The 16283-nt window shown below is 26.9% G+C and overlaps 1 protein-coding gene across 1 annotated transcript; it reads left to right on the top strand.

The window, feature by feature from the left end:
- The first annotated feature begins 8231 nt into the window (after positions 1–8231).
- On the top strand, positions 8232–14170 carry LOC110626904 (L-ascorbate oxidase). Its single transcript, XM_021773085.2, has 5 exons — positions 8232–8669; positions 9045–9137; positions 9532–9744; positions 9935–10120; positions 13024–14170. Exons 1-5 carry the CDS (start codon positions 8376–8378, stop codon positions 13975–13977), a joined length of 1740 nt encoding a protein of 579 aa, XP_021628777.1. The 5' UTR covers positions 8232–8375; the 3' UTR covers positions 13978–14170.
- The last annotated feature ends 2113 nt before the right edge of the window (positions 14171–16283 follow it).

Below are 16283 nucleotides of genomic sequence, written 5' to 3'. Positions count from 1 at the left end.
TAATATCCATTTGATATAATTCTAGATCCAAACTAGCTGCAATGGACAAGATTATCTACATTGAGATAAATTTCACAACATATGAAAAAGTTTTCTCATATTCAATTCTTTCTTGTTGCATATACCATTTGGTTACTGGGCAAGCTTTATATCTTTTGATACTTCCATCAGCCTTACACTTGATTTTGATAATCCATTTATTCCTAATAGCTTTTTGCCTAATAAGCAAATCAACCAATTCCTACACTTCGTTTGATTTCATAGACTCCATTTTTTTCCTCCATTGTCTTAGTCCATTTATCCTTAGCAAGGAAAGTGAGGGCCTTGTTCACATTTCTTGACTCCTTTTCATTTTGTGGAGTAATTATAAATACTTTCTCTTTGATTTTAAAGTAATGATGGGAATATGTAGATAATTTGTTCATCAGAGTTGAAATTGATAAATTGATTTATTAATGTTAGAGAGACTCCTAACGGGACTAAAAATATATTATAGATTCATTATATATTGTTTCAATGCCAATAAGAACTAGTTCATTATCATTTGAAACACTCCCACCGGAAAAAAAATTTATTTCAGGTTCTATAGCGGAAGTGGCCTAGTCCTTGGTTCCATAGAGAAACAAGTCTTGACATATCTTATTCTATTTAGAGAATTCAATTTCTAAGAAGGTGAGATTTCGTGATTTAAATTCAGTTACCATGCTATGAATCTGATTTTTTTTAAATCTAATTTAAGCTTTGAATTTATGAGAAATTAGATAAATATGTCCAAATCAAGTGAAATCATCAATAATTTTGATGAAATAAATAGCACCATGCTTTGCTTTAATATTCATTAGACCATGGATGTCAGAATGAATTAATTGCAATGGAGCCTCGACTTTTATATCTTTTCTAAATGGTTTTCTAGCTGTTTTTCCGGCTAGGCAATATTCACAAGTAGTTAATTCTACTTTGTCTGTGTTTCTTAATAAGTCTTCTTTAGCGAACCTATTTATACATTATTTGGCCAGTCTAATATGTTATATATTTATATCATTGATAAATAAAAAAATAGATATTATTAGGACTTCGTTTAATATCCAATATAATAAAATTATCTAGAAAATATTCAATACCATACTTAACTTATTCTAAGTACAAATCAACATAATGGAAAATATTAAATTTTAGTAAATAGCTGGAGCATAAAGCAGATCATGTAAGTGGAGGTATCGACGGCCATTCATATCTAGTTTGCATATTTCAATCCCTTCAACTTCTACATTGGAATTATTACCCACATATATCTATTTCGCTCTGTGGGATTTGTCGACACTCCATAGGAGTCTTTCAACTGAGTTTATATTCCATAAATAATTAGATTCAGTTAGAAAATAGAGCTAGAAACATAAACAATGCTCTTAAATGCAAAGAGGTCATTTGTCTTTCTTGATGGCATAGTGCATGCATTCACAAAAAAAGTGGCCTTTAATGCCACAATTGAAGCACTTCATCTTAGTTATGCTCTTTTTTTTTTTTTCTTAAAAGGAACCTTTCTCTTTCCTTATTAATTAAACTTTGGCTTTTTGAAGGCATGTCCCTTCCCCTTCTTTTGCCAATTATTCTTCTTAAGTCGTTCTTTCTTGAGCTTAAGATGTCATTGAACATCTTCCATTGTTTGAATATTCACATTGTGGGTCAAGGGCATCTTTATATTTTCTTAGCTTTTGATTAGGGAATGGATGATAACTTGAACTTACTGCTCATAAGTCAACTCATGATCGACATCTTTCAGCTCGTTAACTATGTTTGACATATACCTTAGATACTTGTGCATGCTATAGCCAGAGCCTTCTTATAGGTATCAAACTTAATAGTAAGATACCTAAGTCTAGTAAGAGAAGTTTTCTTAAATTTTTCCTTCAATGCGAATCACATGTCATTTGCATTCACATGCTTATGGAATTCTCATATGACGATATTATCCATGCTGCTCAGCAACGTAATGTGAGCAAGATAATTCTTCTTTTTCCGAACATTATAAGCCTCTCAATTTTTCACATGTTGGTCCAAGGTGCTTTCTTTCGATATTAGCATGATCACATTTACAGTCTCAATAGTCTTTCACGACATATTAAATTTTCATGCTCCATATCTCATAATTCTCACGCGATTGGATTCCTAGCAATAATTAATAATGTTGAACTTATTTTTACATTAGGCTTAGATTCGAAAGTTTATTGAGTTCCTAATCATTATCTAAGATTCTAATATATAATAAATTAAACAAAGTTGATTATGTAAGGAACAATAACCTTAAATTAGTAATAACTCCATATTCGATGGAAATATTCAATAACATTTTATTGAATAAGCAAAGCATGCATAAACGTATATGTATTGCTACATAACCAAAAATAAATAATTATAATAACTTGTCATACAACATTAAAAATAATAATAACAAATTAACATGAATAATTAGCACCTTAGTATCCTCATCATATGTAATGATTTTTAAAGATCATTGACCAAGTTTTTAGACAGGTTACAAATAATTTTAGGGATAATAAGTCTCATTAAACTTTGTCTCTTACTATCTCATATAGACAATTTAGGTTGTTAAAACCGTGAATTGCTTTGCAATATTTTGTGAATTGTCAAGTATAATTAATTCATACAGATTTAAAATAGTAAATAATTTTTGTCTATGGTTATCCTGATCGAAATAATAGGATTCTTTCATGAAATGATTTACAATACTTTCGAGATTCTCATGATATTCTATTATATTATATTTGTGATTTTAATGCTATTAGATACCAAAACAATAAAATAGAATAATGTGCGGTACATGTTTATTAAGTGATAGACTTTAATGAATTTATTCAATTAAATTCTTTGATAGAGTTAGAATGAAAAGATTATACTTATACTTGATTTAATATACGCTTTGAAAATCAAACTATTCAATAGCATCTTGATCGTGCTTTGAAAATCAAACTATTCAATAGCATCTTCATCGTGCTTTACTATCTATTAAGTAGCAATGCTTTCCTCAAATTATGTAATTTATTTCTACAAATTTTATTATTCTTTAAACTTCTATTTGTTAAATTTACTTATAAAATAATGTCCTTTGGTAGTTTCTGATAAAATAAATTATCCATAATATTTGGACATTCTTTGCTGTTTTTACCGCTAGCCTTAAGTTATTGCTAATAATGATGTCATTAGTAAGTCATTAAAATTTACCAAATAAATTTGTGTTATCCATAATTTTTATTCATATTTTTTTTATTTAGGAATTTGAAAGTATTATTTTTTTATTTTTAAAAAATATGAAATTTGTTATTATAATTATTTTTTAGTATTTTACTGTGTTGCTCAATAATTGTTATTTAGCCGTTGGACCTCCATTAAATAAGAAAATAATTAATTTAAATAAAATATTTGATAAATAAGAAATTAAAAGTGGCGATTCCCTCCTCCAGCCTTTTGCTTTTAAAACATTTTTACTTATAAAAATTTAAAATTCCACCTTTAAAATATAATATTTTGCCCACCCTAATATTTAATTGAACAGAACTTTTAAAAATTGATATTTTTAAAAATAATATAAGAAAATTAAATCTCCATTTATTTGTAAAAAAATATTTTTTATAAAATTAATTTATTTTTCATTATTTATTTTTAATTTAAAAACATAAAATATATTATCAAATTTATATGAAAGATTTACAATTTAATTCCTGAATATTATCATTATTAACAAATCAGTCCCTACATTTTCAGAAACCTATTAAAACATCTTTATCTTTCCTTTTCGTCAACAAAATAGTCATTCCTACTATTTTTGTTGTTAAAAATATAGCAAAAGACTAAATTACCCCTTTTTTTCTTCCTCCTCCTCCTCCTCCTCCTTCTTCATTCTTTGGTTTTTTTTTTTCTTCTTCTTCTTTTTTGATTCATTTTCAATTTTCTTTTTATTCTTCTTCTTTAAGGAGAAGAAGAAGGAGGTGATTCTTCTTCTTCTTCCTTTTCTTCTTTTTCTTCATCATATCCTCTTCTTCTTCTCCTCTTTCTTCTTCTTCTTCTTTTTTCTTCTTTTTCTTTTTCTTCTCCTTCATCATCATCTTCTTCTTCTTCTTTTTCTTCTTTTTTGAGGAGGAGGAGGAGGATGATGGATTATTTCATTGACGAAAAGAAACGATAAGGACGTTTTAATAGATATAAGAAAAAATAAGAATATTTTAATAAATTTCTGAAAATGTAGGGACTGACTTATTAATAATAGCAATATCTAAGAACTAAATAAATGGTTTTATTTGAGAGTAAAATTGAATTTTAAAAAATTTCTCTCATCCTTTATCTATTTTTAACAGAAAAAATAACGAAATGACTATTTCATTGACGGAAAGAAAAAATAAGGACATTTTAATATGTTTCTAAAAATATAGGGACTGACTTATTAATAATAGTAATACCCAAGAACTAAATAATAAATCTCTCAATTTATATTTTAATATTAACAAGATTCTCGAAAAGCATAAGATGTTTTCTTCCTTGGAAAAAAAATCATTCTTTGAAAATAAAGATTGATGCTAACGGCCTTTCTTCATCCTGAAGATATTTTGTACTAAATAATTTTTCCTCATTTTCAAATTTTTAAGAAATTTACTAGTTGTTTTTAATTTCAAAATTACATAATTAAAACCTTCTTTTATTTTATAAAATTTAATTCTTTAATTATTTTATTAAAAAAATTATTATTGACCTTAAATATTTATAATATTTTATTTTACTTATATGTAATATTTAATTTTTATAATTTTAAATATTCATATTTTTTTGTCTTTTTATTAAAGAAAAAAATAAATTGATTAATGATATTTTTGATAAAATAATTAAAAATTTTAATTTTATAAAATATAAAGAGATTTTAATAGCATAATTTTGAAATAAAAATAAAACTAATAAATTTTCTAAAAATTTAAAAATTTTATAACAATTTTATTTGTAATTAATCAATTAATTAATTAATTATACTAATCCTCAAATATTCTTAATTACACAAGTTTTATATGGAGGATAAACTCATCTGTTTCTCTTTCCTCTTTCTCTTTAGTAAATATATATTTAAATTTTTTATTATTAATTTAAAATTTTCTTTATACACGTGTCTCAAATTATGACCATAGATTGTGGATTTACAGATATTCTTTTCCCAATAATTAGGATGGCATCTAATTTCAAAAGAAGCAAGTGGTTTCTTTTGACTTTAATTTCAAATCAACTCCTAAGTTCCTTTCATTATTAGATATTTTTTTACACGTTTCCACTTTTACGCGATTATATTTTTTTATTAATCATATAAATAAAATTTTAAATATTAAAAAATTTATAAATAATATTTTTCATAAAACAAATAGAATTTCACACTCTAATATATATATGTTTATTCAATTAATTATTATTAATTTTTTTATTTTTTGAAATGTCTAATAAAAATTAAATTTCAAGCGAGTTAAAATAAAAAAAAAACTTTAATTATTTTAATTTATTTGAAAAAGGGAAAAAGAGAAATTATTTAAAATAAAAATATAAGATAATTCTTCGTCAAAGGTAATGTCCTGAAAATTTGTATGTTCATAATTGAAGTGAACGATATAAATGAAAAAAATGTTACTACAAGAATATGCGTACCCTACTAAAAAACAAAAAAGGAACATTCGTACAACTGACAGGGAGTCGGCAAGAAAATAATAATTGAAAAATAGTAATAATATATCGTTGCTTTAAGATTCAACCAGTTTGAATTCGGAAATTTAGGTTATGGTCTAATTTTTTTTTAAAGTTTTGTTTAATTTAAAATGTTATATTTTTTAAAAAATATATTTTCTAGAATAAATGCCGATAAAATTTAGGTTAAGCTAATTATTATTTTTTTTTATAACAAATGTGGATAAAAAATTTAAATATATAAGGTAGTTTTTTAAAAAGTCAAATGTAAAAAATTTAAAATTATATAATTTTTTTATAATTATTTTATATTATATTGTGCCGACATGACTATGATTATCACGACGACATGTTAATAATGTAGTATTTTGTTATTAAATTGATAAAAATTTAAAAATTTAAATTTAAATTGATTAGTTTTAAAATATAAAAAGTTAAATTATAAAAAATTATAAAGTATAAAATTTTGTTTTTAAATATATATATATACACGTGCAAACTAAATTGATGAATATAATTAACATAATTAAATAATTTACTGGCCAGGATCTGGTCTGAAATAAGAGGGAGATTAATTCAAGTTAAATTTATAATGGACTTAAGTTTATAATTCAAGTAGTTTGAATCGATTATAAGAGGGCTGATTCTGTGGGGTAATGTAATTCGATGTATATTTATTCATTCGTGGGTAGTGGTATTATATATACATATGTGATCGAAGCTAAGCCTTATCATGATGAGGATTACAACAAATCATACACAAGATAATGAGGAGATAATAAAGAGATTATACAAGACAGAAATTCAACTATAAGATAACCCTTATCAGATTCCAGTCTCCTCTCCATGTTTTCAATTAGAATTAGAATAAAAAAAACAGAAGAAGTTGATGATTTGAGAGGACGCCACATTGATAAAAAAATTTTTAATAGAAATAAAATTATTAAAAATTAATTGTAGCGTGAAACGGGATGAGATGGAATGACGCAAATCTATTTCTTTTTTAAGTAGAGATTTTAAATTTGAATTTTGGATACGTAATACCTTTAAAAGTTTAATAGAAACCACTTTACTCATTTAATATATTTGTCTGACACGAATTCGAATTAATCAAATCAATAAATTTTAGACCAGAATGATTTTATATGTTTTAATTTTATTTTTTCATTATAGATATTTTTATTCATACCAAATTAGTCATTAAAAACGTAAAATAAGCCTATTGCATTGAAAATATAAAAATGAAGCAATTATTTAAATCACTGAATTTTAAATTTATCCAACTCATCATACATTTCTGTTCATAATTCTATCAATTTTCTCTTAGTCTAATGCAAAATGATTGAAAATGCCCAACCACCTTCTTCTTTCTCATTTTGTGTTTATAGCCCAAATAATAATAATTTCAAGCATCTTCGTTAATCTACGTAGTAGATCCCAACCTTGTCTCCCCACCCTCAATTTTTCTCATCCAATTTCCATTATTTTCATTTACTACGGCAAACATGCATCTTACTAACATTGATTGTACTCATCGCTCGCTTGGTTCATCTCCTCTAGTCCATCACATTTTGTATTTGTTGTCTTGATTAAGGATATGGATTTATCATATATGGAGATTTATAAAATGAGTTTGTCTCTGATTAGGTGCAAATCAATTTTCTGGTTCAATTTTTCACACTTTTCAGAATCTCATAGAATTTGAAATCTTGAATTTGCATAACAATGGGTCAGACGAAGCTACATGTTGCCTTTTAAGATTTTTGAGCGTAAACTCTTGTTCTAGAAGATGGATTTTGTTAATTTTTATTTTGGATTTCTTTTTAATTGTAATATGTACTTTGGGTTTGAATATGTTATGGAAAATGGGTTTTGTCAATTTTACTTTTTCTTTGGTTGTAAGGGCATCATACAATATGGTAATATTTATTTTCTGTAAAATAGTTTTTGATGTATTGAATTGAATTGTTTGGTGAATTGAATCTATATTTCCTTTTTTTTTTTGAACTGAATTGTTTTAGATATTATGATTGAATTGGTTGATTTGGTGAAACTTGATTTGGTGAAGCTTGAAATGTTATGGTGAATCTTGAATTGTGATTGTGAAACGAATAGTAAATTATTATTTTTCTATAAAATACTCTGCATGAATTTATGAATATGAATTTGAATTTTACATGATATCTAGTTGACATTACATTTGCATATATAAGGATATTTTAAAAATTTGAAAAGTTTATTATTTATTTAATTAATTGACTACTAGAATTATAGATGTAGAAAATATATGAAAGAGTTTAAATATTTGATTTTAAAAATGTAGAGGTGGATTAATTAATTATAATATAACTAAGAGAATAAAATATAATTTAATCATAATTATATAAAAAACGTGCCTCTCTAAATGGCCTGACCCAATGGCCAATAAGCAGTGTTCGATCTCAATGTGCATTATAAAAAAAAAAAAAGGTAGAAAATAATAATTAAAAAATCGTAGGAAAGATTCAAAGCAACCCCTGCCATTCTAGGAGCGCGTTGTTCTCTTTATAAATAAACGCAGCAGCTCTGCAAATAGTGTTCATCTCCCCCATTTACTAAACCAATATCTTCTCTTCTACTGCAGCTTCTCTAGCTTCCCAAAACTAGCCATGCTCATGGGCAGCTTGGGAAGTTGCAGGCCTGTCCTTGTGGTTTGCATTGTTTTGATCTTGTCTTTGATCCGAGCATCGGAAGTTGCAGGAGCTCCTAAGGGTCATTTTTACAAATGGGAAGTGGAGTACATGTTCTGGTCTCCTGATGGTGTAGAAAACGTTGTGATGGGTATAAACGGCAGGTTTCCAGGGCCGACGATCAGAGCAAGAGCCGGTGATATCATTCATGTTGAGCTTCATAACAAGCTCCACACTGAAGGTGTCGTCATTCACTGGCATGGAATCAGACAGGTCTTTTAATTTCCCTTTCTTTTTCTTACTTTAATTGGAATTTTAGAACAAACATTTCAAAAGCTAGTTTTCTTATCAACTTTTATATTTTAAGCATCTTTGCATGTGAAAAGTTTCATGGATTAGCTCTGTAGACCTAGCTGTTTTCCTTTTCATTATATTTTATCTTTTCTCCTTTTTTTTTTTTTTTTCTTTTCTTCTTGAAGATGGTGGGATTACCACTCACCAGCTTAATCATGGCATTAAGTTTATAATAATTTATCTAAAAATAAAATTATTAATTAATTTCTCATAATTAGTATGGGATTACTTAATGAGTTACTATGTTTATTTTTGGTTAAATGACTAATTTTAGTTTATATTTATGTTTCACAGCTGGGGACACCATGGGCTGATGGGACTGCTGCTATTTCACAGTGTGTTATTAATCCTGGTGAAACCTTTTCTTATAGGTTCACTGTTGACAGGGTAAAGCATTTCCCTTCTTGTTATAATTAATTAAAAAAAATGTTCTTAATTGCTAAATTTGCATATTTATTCAAACTTTTCAAGCGCTGTCTTGCTTCAAATGATGGCTAGCTGGACCTCCATTCAAAACAAGAAAAGCATTGATAATGATTTCCTTGTTTAATATTTCTTTTCTTTTATCAAATAAATAATTTATTATATTAATAGTATATCTGTCGCAAACTCCACCTAATGCAAGAATAAAGGATAAATTATATCGTCAGTACTCTTAAAGATAGTTTTATATTCGTTTCTTAATATTTTATCACCAAAAATATATATAAAATAAATTCATTCTTGAGTTTTATGACCAAACCATTGAAGATGATCTTACAGTTTGGATTATATGGTGCAGGCAGGAACATACTTCTATCATGGACACTATGGAATGCAAAGATCAGCAGGGCTATATGGGACTCTAGTAGTTGACGTGGCAGAAGGAGAGAAAGAACCATTTCACTATGCTGGTGAATTCGACCTTCTATTGAGTGATTGGTGGCATAAAAGTGTTCACCAGCAAGAAGTTGGTCTTTCCTCCAATCCATTACGTTGGATTGGTGAAGCCCAGGTAATTAATTAATTTAATTCTACAATTCCCATCATCCTATCAGGATTAATTTCTCAATGCTATTCGAAAAAATACATTTTAATTAATAAAACTATTAATTTAATGGTTAAAGTCATCAACCAGATCAAAATTGATTTTTTGCCGAAAGCTTGGAGGTGATGATGTGTGTGGTTTGCTTTTGTTTTTTCAGAGCTTGCTGATCAATGGGAGAGGCCAATACAATTGTTCTTTATATAGCAAAAACGCTCAAAACGATTGCAATATAAAAGGTGGTGAGCAGTATGCACCTTATATCCTCCATGTGCTCCCAAACACTACTTACAGGATCAGAATTGCTAGTACAACTTCCCTTGCTTCTCTCAACTTTGCTATTGGGGTAACTATTCTATCATTTCCTATTAATAATTTATGCTTATTTTTCTATAATTTAATTAAAAATTTATGCTTTCAAATTAAGATTTATCCATCATCTAAATCTAATTAGAGTTAGCGACAGTAAAAGAACTTAATAAAAAAAAGAGAGATTATAATTGTAAAATATCTAACGAAACTGTTGTTGAAATTGAGATTAGTGATAAGATCTTGGGTTTTATCATGCTATATTAATAAATAATATTCAACATAATTAAAAATTAGCCGAATTGACATGTTATATGTTTTTATTATGCGAAAAAGTCTTTTTTAATTTTTTTTTTAAAACAACTTATGCATAATTAAAAAAAATGGTGTGAGAGGTATAGTCATTGTGACTTTTTTGATAATGCTAAAAAATCTTGGAATATTCTTGTCTTCACCTTTCAAGATTCTTTTAACTTGTTGTGAAAGGGTAGTGTGAAATCGTAGATTGTGGGTTCTAAAGATGCTCTACCTTTTTCTAAGCAAAGTGAAGTGTGTAGAAAATTCCTAAGCTCATATCCTTAGTAGTTTTTAAAATATATCAAAATTAATATGTATATATATTTCAATTTTTAAATATCAATAATTTTATCCTTAAATTTTTAACAAATTTAATAATAAAGTCTTTCCATTTTAAATTCATTTTAAAGTTTGTTTCAGTTACTGTTCAAAATATTCATGAAAATAAAATAAAATAAAATGAAAATTACTCCAAGAGTAATCTACCACTTCTGTCCTATAATATTTTATATTTAATATTTATTTACTTAAACCAATAACATTAATTAATAGCTTTAATTCTAAAAAAATTTATAATAATTTATTTAAAATTCACTTTAAATGATCATACTTTTTCACATATTAATATTAAATAATTTAAAAATTCATAAAGATATATATTCAAAATAAAAATTAATATTAATTTGAAATTATTATAATGATAGATAATTTATTTTTTTTTAAATAATAATTATCGTGAGACAGAATATATATATATATTACATATTAAATATTTATAGGCTATTTTAGGTTAAAAAAGGCGATTTATATTAGTTCTTGAATTTTAATAAAATTTATAATTTAATTCCTACTTATTTAACAGTGAACAATTAATTTTAAAATTTCTATTTTATTAATAAAATAATTATTTTATTAATTTTATTATTAAACAATTATTAATTAAAAAACCAATTCAAATTAAACTAATTAAATTATTATAAATATTAAATTATAAAAATTAAATTATTATAAATTATTAAAATTATAAGAATTAAATTGTAATAAAAATAAAATTTAAATGACTAAATTATTATATTTTAATAAAGAATTTAAATAAAATAACTATTTTATTAAAAGAAAAAATTTTAAAAATTTTTATTATTTATTATTAAAAGAATAGGGATTAAATTATAAATTTTATTAATTTTATTATAAATTAAAAAAAAAAAATTGTTAGGTTTATGGGATGTGAGAGGACAAGGAGCATACAGGGTATGGGGAAAACAAAGAACATGGTGGGAAGGACCATGCGCACGTTGAAAAGAAAGATATTTTTCGACAATGCGAAGAGCACGTTTGTCCAAAGCAAGCACACACAGAGAGATAAGGAGAGAGAGACACGGACAATAATTTTTTGGTCTTCTAACAAATCACGTGTTAATGCTACTTCTCCAATATCCATTGCTTACTGGACGATGTGACCTTGTTTAGTTTTAAAAATTAAAATTAGCAAGGGATAATTTATTTACAAATTGAGTCATGATTAAACGCACAGTTTCACATATCCAATCACCGGATTTAGTTGGTGGGCGTACACCGAGTCTCGTTCTCAGCAGTGGCTGTGGCCCACTTGGATTAGTGGTTAGATGAAATTGGTATCATTACATTGGAGGTTTGTGAAAAAATCAAAATCTTTTTTAGATTCTTATTCTTAGATGGTAAGTTAAAATCTTATCGAATATGGCCCATCATATATTTGATTAGAATATGTGACCTCGTTCTTTATGGATATTTTGGTTGGATGCATATCATGTGCCTCTCAAAATAGTGCATGACATGTGATTTAACACTATAGGTAAGGTTAATAAAATTTTGAAAAAATAATTATTTATTCCCTCATATGTAATAAAATTTACTAATTCATTAATTTAAAAAATTTATTAAAATATCTTTAAACTATAAAAAAATTTATCAATTAGTTTTTTATTAACTTTACACATTAAGCGTTCTCTTAATTTTATTAAAATTAAACTAATTAATTTTTATTTTAGACTTTTATTGATACCTAATAATTAAAATTAACGGAGAAATTAATTAAAAGATTTTTTAATATTTTAAAGATATTTTAATATATTTTTTAAAATTAAAAAATTAACTAAATCTAAAAGACTAAATAATAATTTTTTTTAAAATTTATTAAAAAAACTTACTATATAATTTTATGCATAACTCATTATTTGCTGGTTCGATGTTAAAAAATATATTAAAATATTTTTAAAATGTTAAAAACTTTACTCCTTAACCTTTTTTGTTAATTTTACTATTAAATATTTTATTATTTAGTATGTATGACATAAAAATATTTATTAATTTTATTAAAAATTTATTATTTAATCTCTCTCTATTTAAAATATTTTTAATTTTTTACGAAATTTATAAAATTGATAAAAAATTGATTAATGAATTTTTAAAATCTCAAATAGAATTTTCCTATCTTATTAAATCTGCTGATCCGGAAAATAGATAAATAAATGCAGTGATAAAATTTAGTTGGCGATTGAGTTTCCATAGAATAGACCTCCAGTGAAATTAACTATTTCTATGTTAAAATTTAATAAAAACTTAAGTAAAAATGATTTTATCTTGCATGTTTTTTGTTGACAGGGTCACAAGATGTTGGTGGTAGAAGCTGATGGAAATTATGTTATGCCATTTATGACCAACAGTTTGGACATTTACTCAGGTGAGAGCTACTCAGTTCTAATAACCACAAATCAAAAACCCAACAACTACTGGATTTCTGCTGGAGTAATAGGAAGAGAACCCCAGACCAATCAGGCCCTAACCATATTGAACTATAAGCCAATCTCTGCTTCAAAGTTACCTAAACTTCCCCCTCCGGCAACTCCTCAGTGGAATGACACTGATCGGAGCAAGGCATTTTCTAACAAAGTTTTAGCTCACATGAACACCCCAAAACCTCCGAAGAATTACGACCGTCGAGTCATCCTTCTCAACACTCAGAATAAATTGAATGGCTTAACTAAGTGGGCAATCAACAATGTTTCCCTCTCATTACCTGCCACTCCTTATTTAGGCTCCATGAGATATGGCCTTCACGGAGCATTTGATCAAGCAAACCCACCAGAGAACTACCCTCAAGATTATGATCTGATGAACCCACCAGTGAACCCTAACACCACAATTGGAAATGGGGTTTACAAGTTTGGTTTCAAGACCACAGTGGATGTGATTCTACAAAATGCTAATACATTAAGCAATGTTAGCGAGGTTCATCCATGGCATTTGCATGGCCATGACTTCTGGGTCTTAGCATATGGAGAAGGGAAATTTACAAACAAGGACGAGAAGAAATTCAACTTGAAGAATCCACCTTATAAGAATACTGCAGTGGTGTTTCCTCATGGGTGGACTGCGCTGAGATTCGTGGCTGATAATCCAGGAGTTTGGGCCTTCCACTGCCACATTGAGCCCCATTTGCATATGGGTATGGGTGTGGTTTTCGCTGAGGGAATTGAACGTCTCGGTGAGATTCCTCATCAGGCTCTTGCCTGTGGCTTGACTGGAACGAGTTTCATGGATACAAATAAGCACTAGAGCCTAAATATTAGGATTCTGCTTTTGGATTAAAACTTGTTTACGTAGTTCAAGCTAATGTATGCCACTTGTTATTTATATCTGAGTCTTATCCGTATCTTTTGTCAGTTGATCTATGAAAGAAAATACAAGGAAGCTGTAGTAATTTTAACAAAGTCATTATAAGAAGATAAAATTCTATATTTATACTGAATTGTGAGTTTGAGATTTAATTTTTGGATATGGCAGCATTTATTAATCTGAATGTATGATTAAAATTTAGGAATTGTTGAAGGTTGGTTTGAAAGAAATTGACCAACTGACTTTGTATATTTGTATATCGTCATTCATGTCAATTTTTCTCTTAAAAACTCACTTGCACCCAATGGGTTTTATTCCTTTAAGTGCATCAAACAAAGTTTATACTTGGTTGATGTACATGGAATCCATTTCAAATTTCATTTGCTTCAAATCAATTTGAAAAATCAATGTTAGATATTGTTTCTTCATATTGTTAGTCTTATCAGGTATGAGTAAAATATCATTATGAGTCTCTATAAGAAGATCTAATCTTATTGAAGCATGACTTGTCCTAATAGATCTTCGCGGTAGTGCTCTAACTTGTGTTTCCATAGTAGACATTATAGTATCTGGTTTTGGTTCCATTTGGAAATTTGTCTGTGGTTTTTGAACTTTTTCAAGTTCTATTTGACTCCCACTGCTTCTTTTAAAAAAAATATTTTTCTAAAAGATAGCATGTTTTTCTAGAAAGATAGCATGTTTTGAGACAAATACATATAAGTAATATTCAATAGTTTTTTTTTAATATCTCACAAACTTACATTTATCTAATTTAACTCTTAGTTTATCAAACAACAGACGCTTTACATAAGTATCACATCCCAAAATTTTAATAAGTAATAAGACTGACTTTTGTTAGTCCACATCTCGTATTGGATCTTATCAATAAATTTAAATGGAACTCTATTAAGAAGTTATATAACACAGTTTGCAAGACATATTTCCAAAAGAATACAGGTAAGTCTGCAAGACTCATTATGGACCATACCATATCTAATAAAGTATGGTTTCTGCTTTCTAAAATTTCATTATGTTGTGGTGTTCCAGGTGGAGTTCATTGTGAGAGAATCATTTTCTGTTAGATAATTAAAAGCTCTTGACTCAAATATTCACCACCTCGATCAGATCTAAGTGATTTAAAACTTTTGTCAGTCTGTTTTTCAACTTCATATTTGAATTCTTTGAACTTTTTGAATGATTCAGACTTGTGTTTCATTAAATACACATAATCATATCTAGTATAGTCATCAGTAATGTAATAAAATATGTTTATTCACCTATGGCTTAGATAGTCATTGATCCACATACATCTATATGTATAAGACCCAATAATTGTTGTGACCATTTACCTTTTCCTTTAAAATGTGTTTTGGTCATTTTACCCATTAAACAAGTTTCACACGATTCATAATCAAATGGATTAAGATATCAATTTTTATGTAACTTAGAGATTCTTATTTCATTTATTTGACCAACTCTACAATGCCAAATTTGAGATGGAAATTAATTATCTAAATCGAGTCTCTTTTACATTGAGAATAGGCTTTTCAGAAAAAAATATTATATAGACCATCTATATAAATTTCAGTTTCATAAAACGTTCCTTTATTATAAAATAATAAGTATAAACTTGAATCTATTATCCAATGCTAAAAAAATGAAACTGAAATAATATTTCTGCAAAGTGTTAGAATATAATAACAATTATTCAATTCTAATACTAAGCCAGAAGTTAAAGGTAAATAATAAGTTTCTACAACTAATGCAGTAACCCTTTCTCCATTTGCCACTCGTAGGTCCTCTTCTTCTTTCCCCAATCATAAATATACCCGAAGCTCATAACTCATGTTTAGCTAACATTACACATGTAGCTTGCACATTATCATTAATACGATGATCGTATTTGTTCTTAATATCATCACTAGTATTCTCATTAAAAACATTAGGTATGTCTTGATCGAGAATATATAATATCTTTTTTTGCTTGAGAACTATTCTCAAATTGCGATACCAGTTCAAGAAGTTCAGTTTAATTAATTTGTTAGCATCAAGTTTGCTATGTAAAGATAGATAATTTACTCATGAAGGAGTTAGATTCTATTCATATAGTGATATTTTAATTATTAGTCTCGTATATTTTTCTAAGTAGTAGATAAGGGTTTTAATTTTTTAATTAGTCTCCCACTATTTTATTTAAATTAATAGTCTTATTTATTAATTTGGAAAATTCAGCTATAGATCTTCTA

The sequence above is a fragment of the Manihot esculenta genome, chromosome 11 (genome assembly GCF_001659605.2).
Source record: "Manihot esculenta cultivar AM560-2 chromosome 11, M.esculenta_v8, whole genome shotgun sequence".
NCBI classification, from domain to species: Eukaryota; Viridiplantae; Streptophyta; class Magnoliopsida; order Malpighiales; family Euphorbiaceae; genus Manihot; species Manihot esculenta.
The sequence above is the reverse complement of the archived record's forward strand: the minus strand, read 5'-3'. Positions and strand labels throughout refer to the sequence as shown.

Excerpts from the sequence above, each read along its gene's own strand:
- LOC110626904 (XM_021773085.2), top strand. The coding sequence starts at position 8,376 with ATGCTCATGGGCAGCTTGGGAAGTTGCAGGCCTGTCCTTGTGGTTTGC. Across the intron at positions 9,745-9,934 it reads GTTGGATTGGTGAAGCCCAG|AGCTTGCTGATCAATGGGAG; the intron begins GTAATTAATTAA and ends TTGTTTTTTCAG. Across the intron at positions 10,121-13,023 it reads CTCTCAACTTTGCTATTGGG|GGTCACAAGATGTTGGTGGT; the intron begins GTAACTATTCTA and ends TTTTGTTGACAG.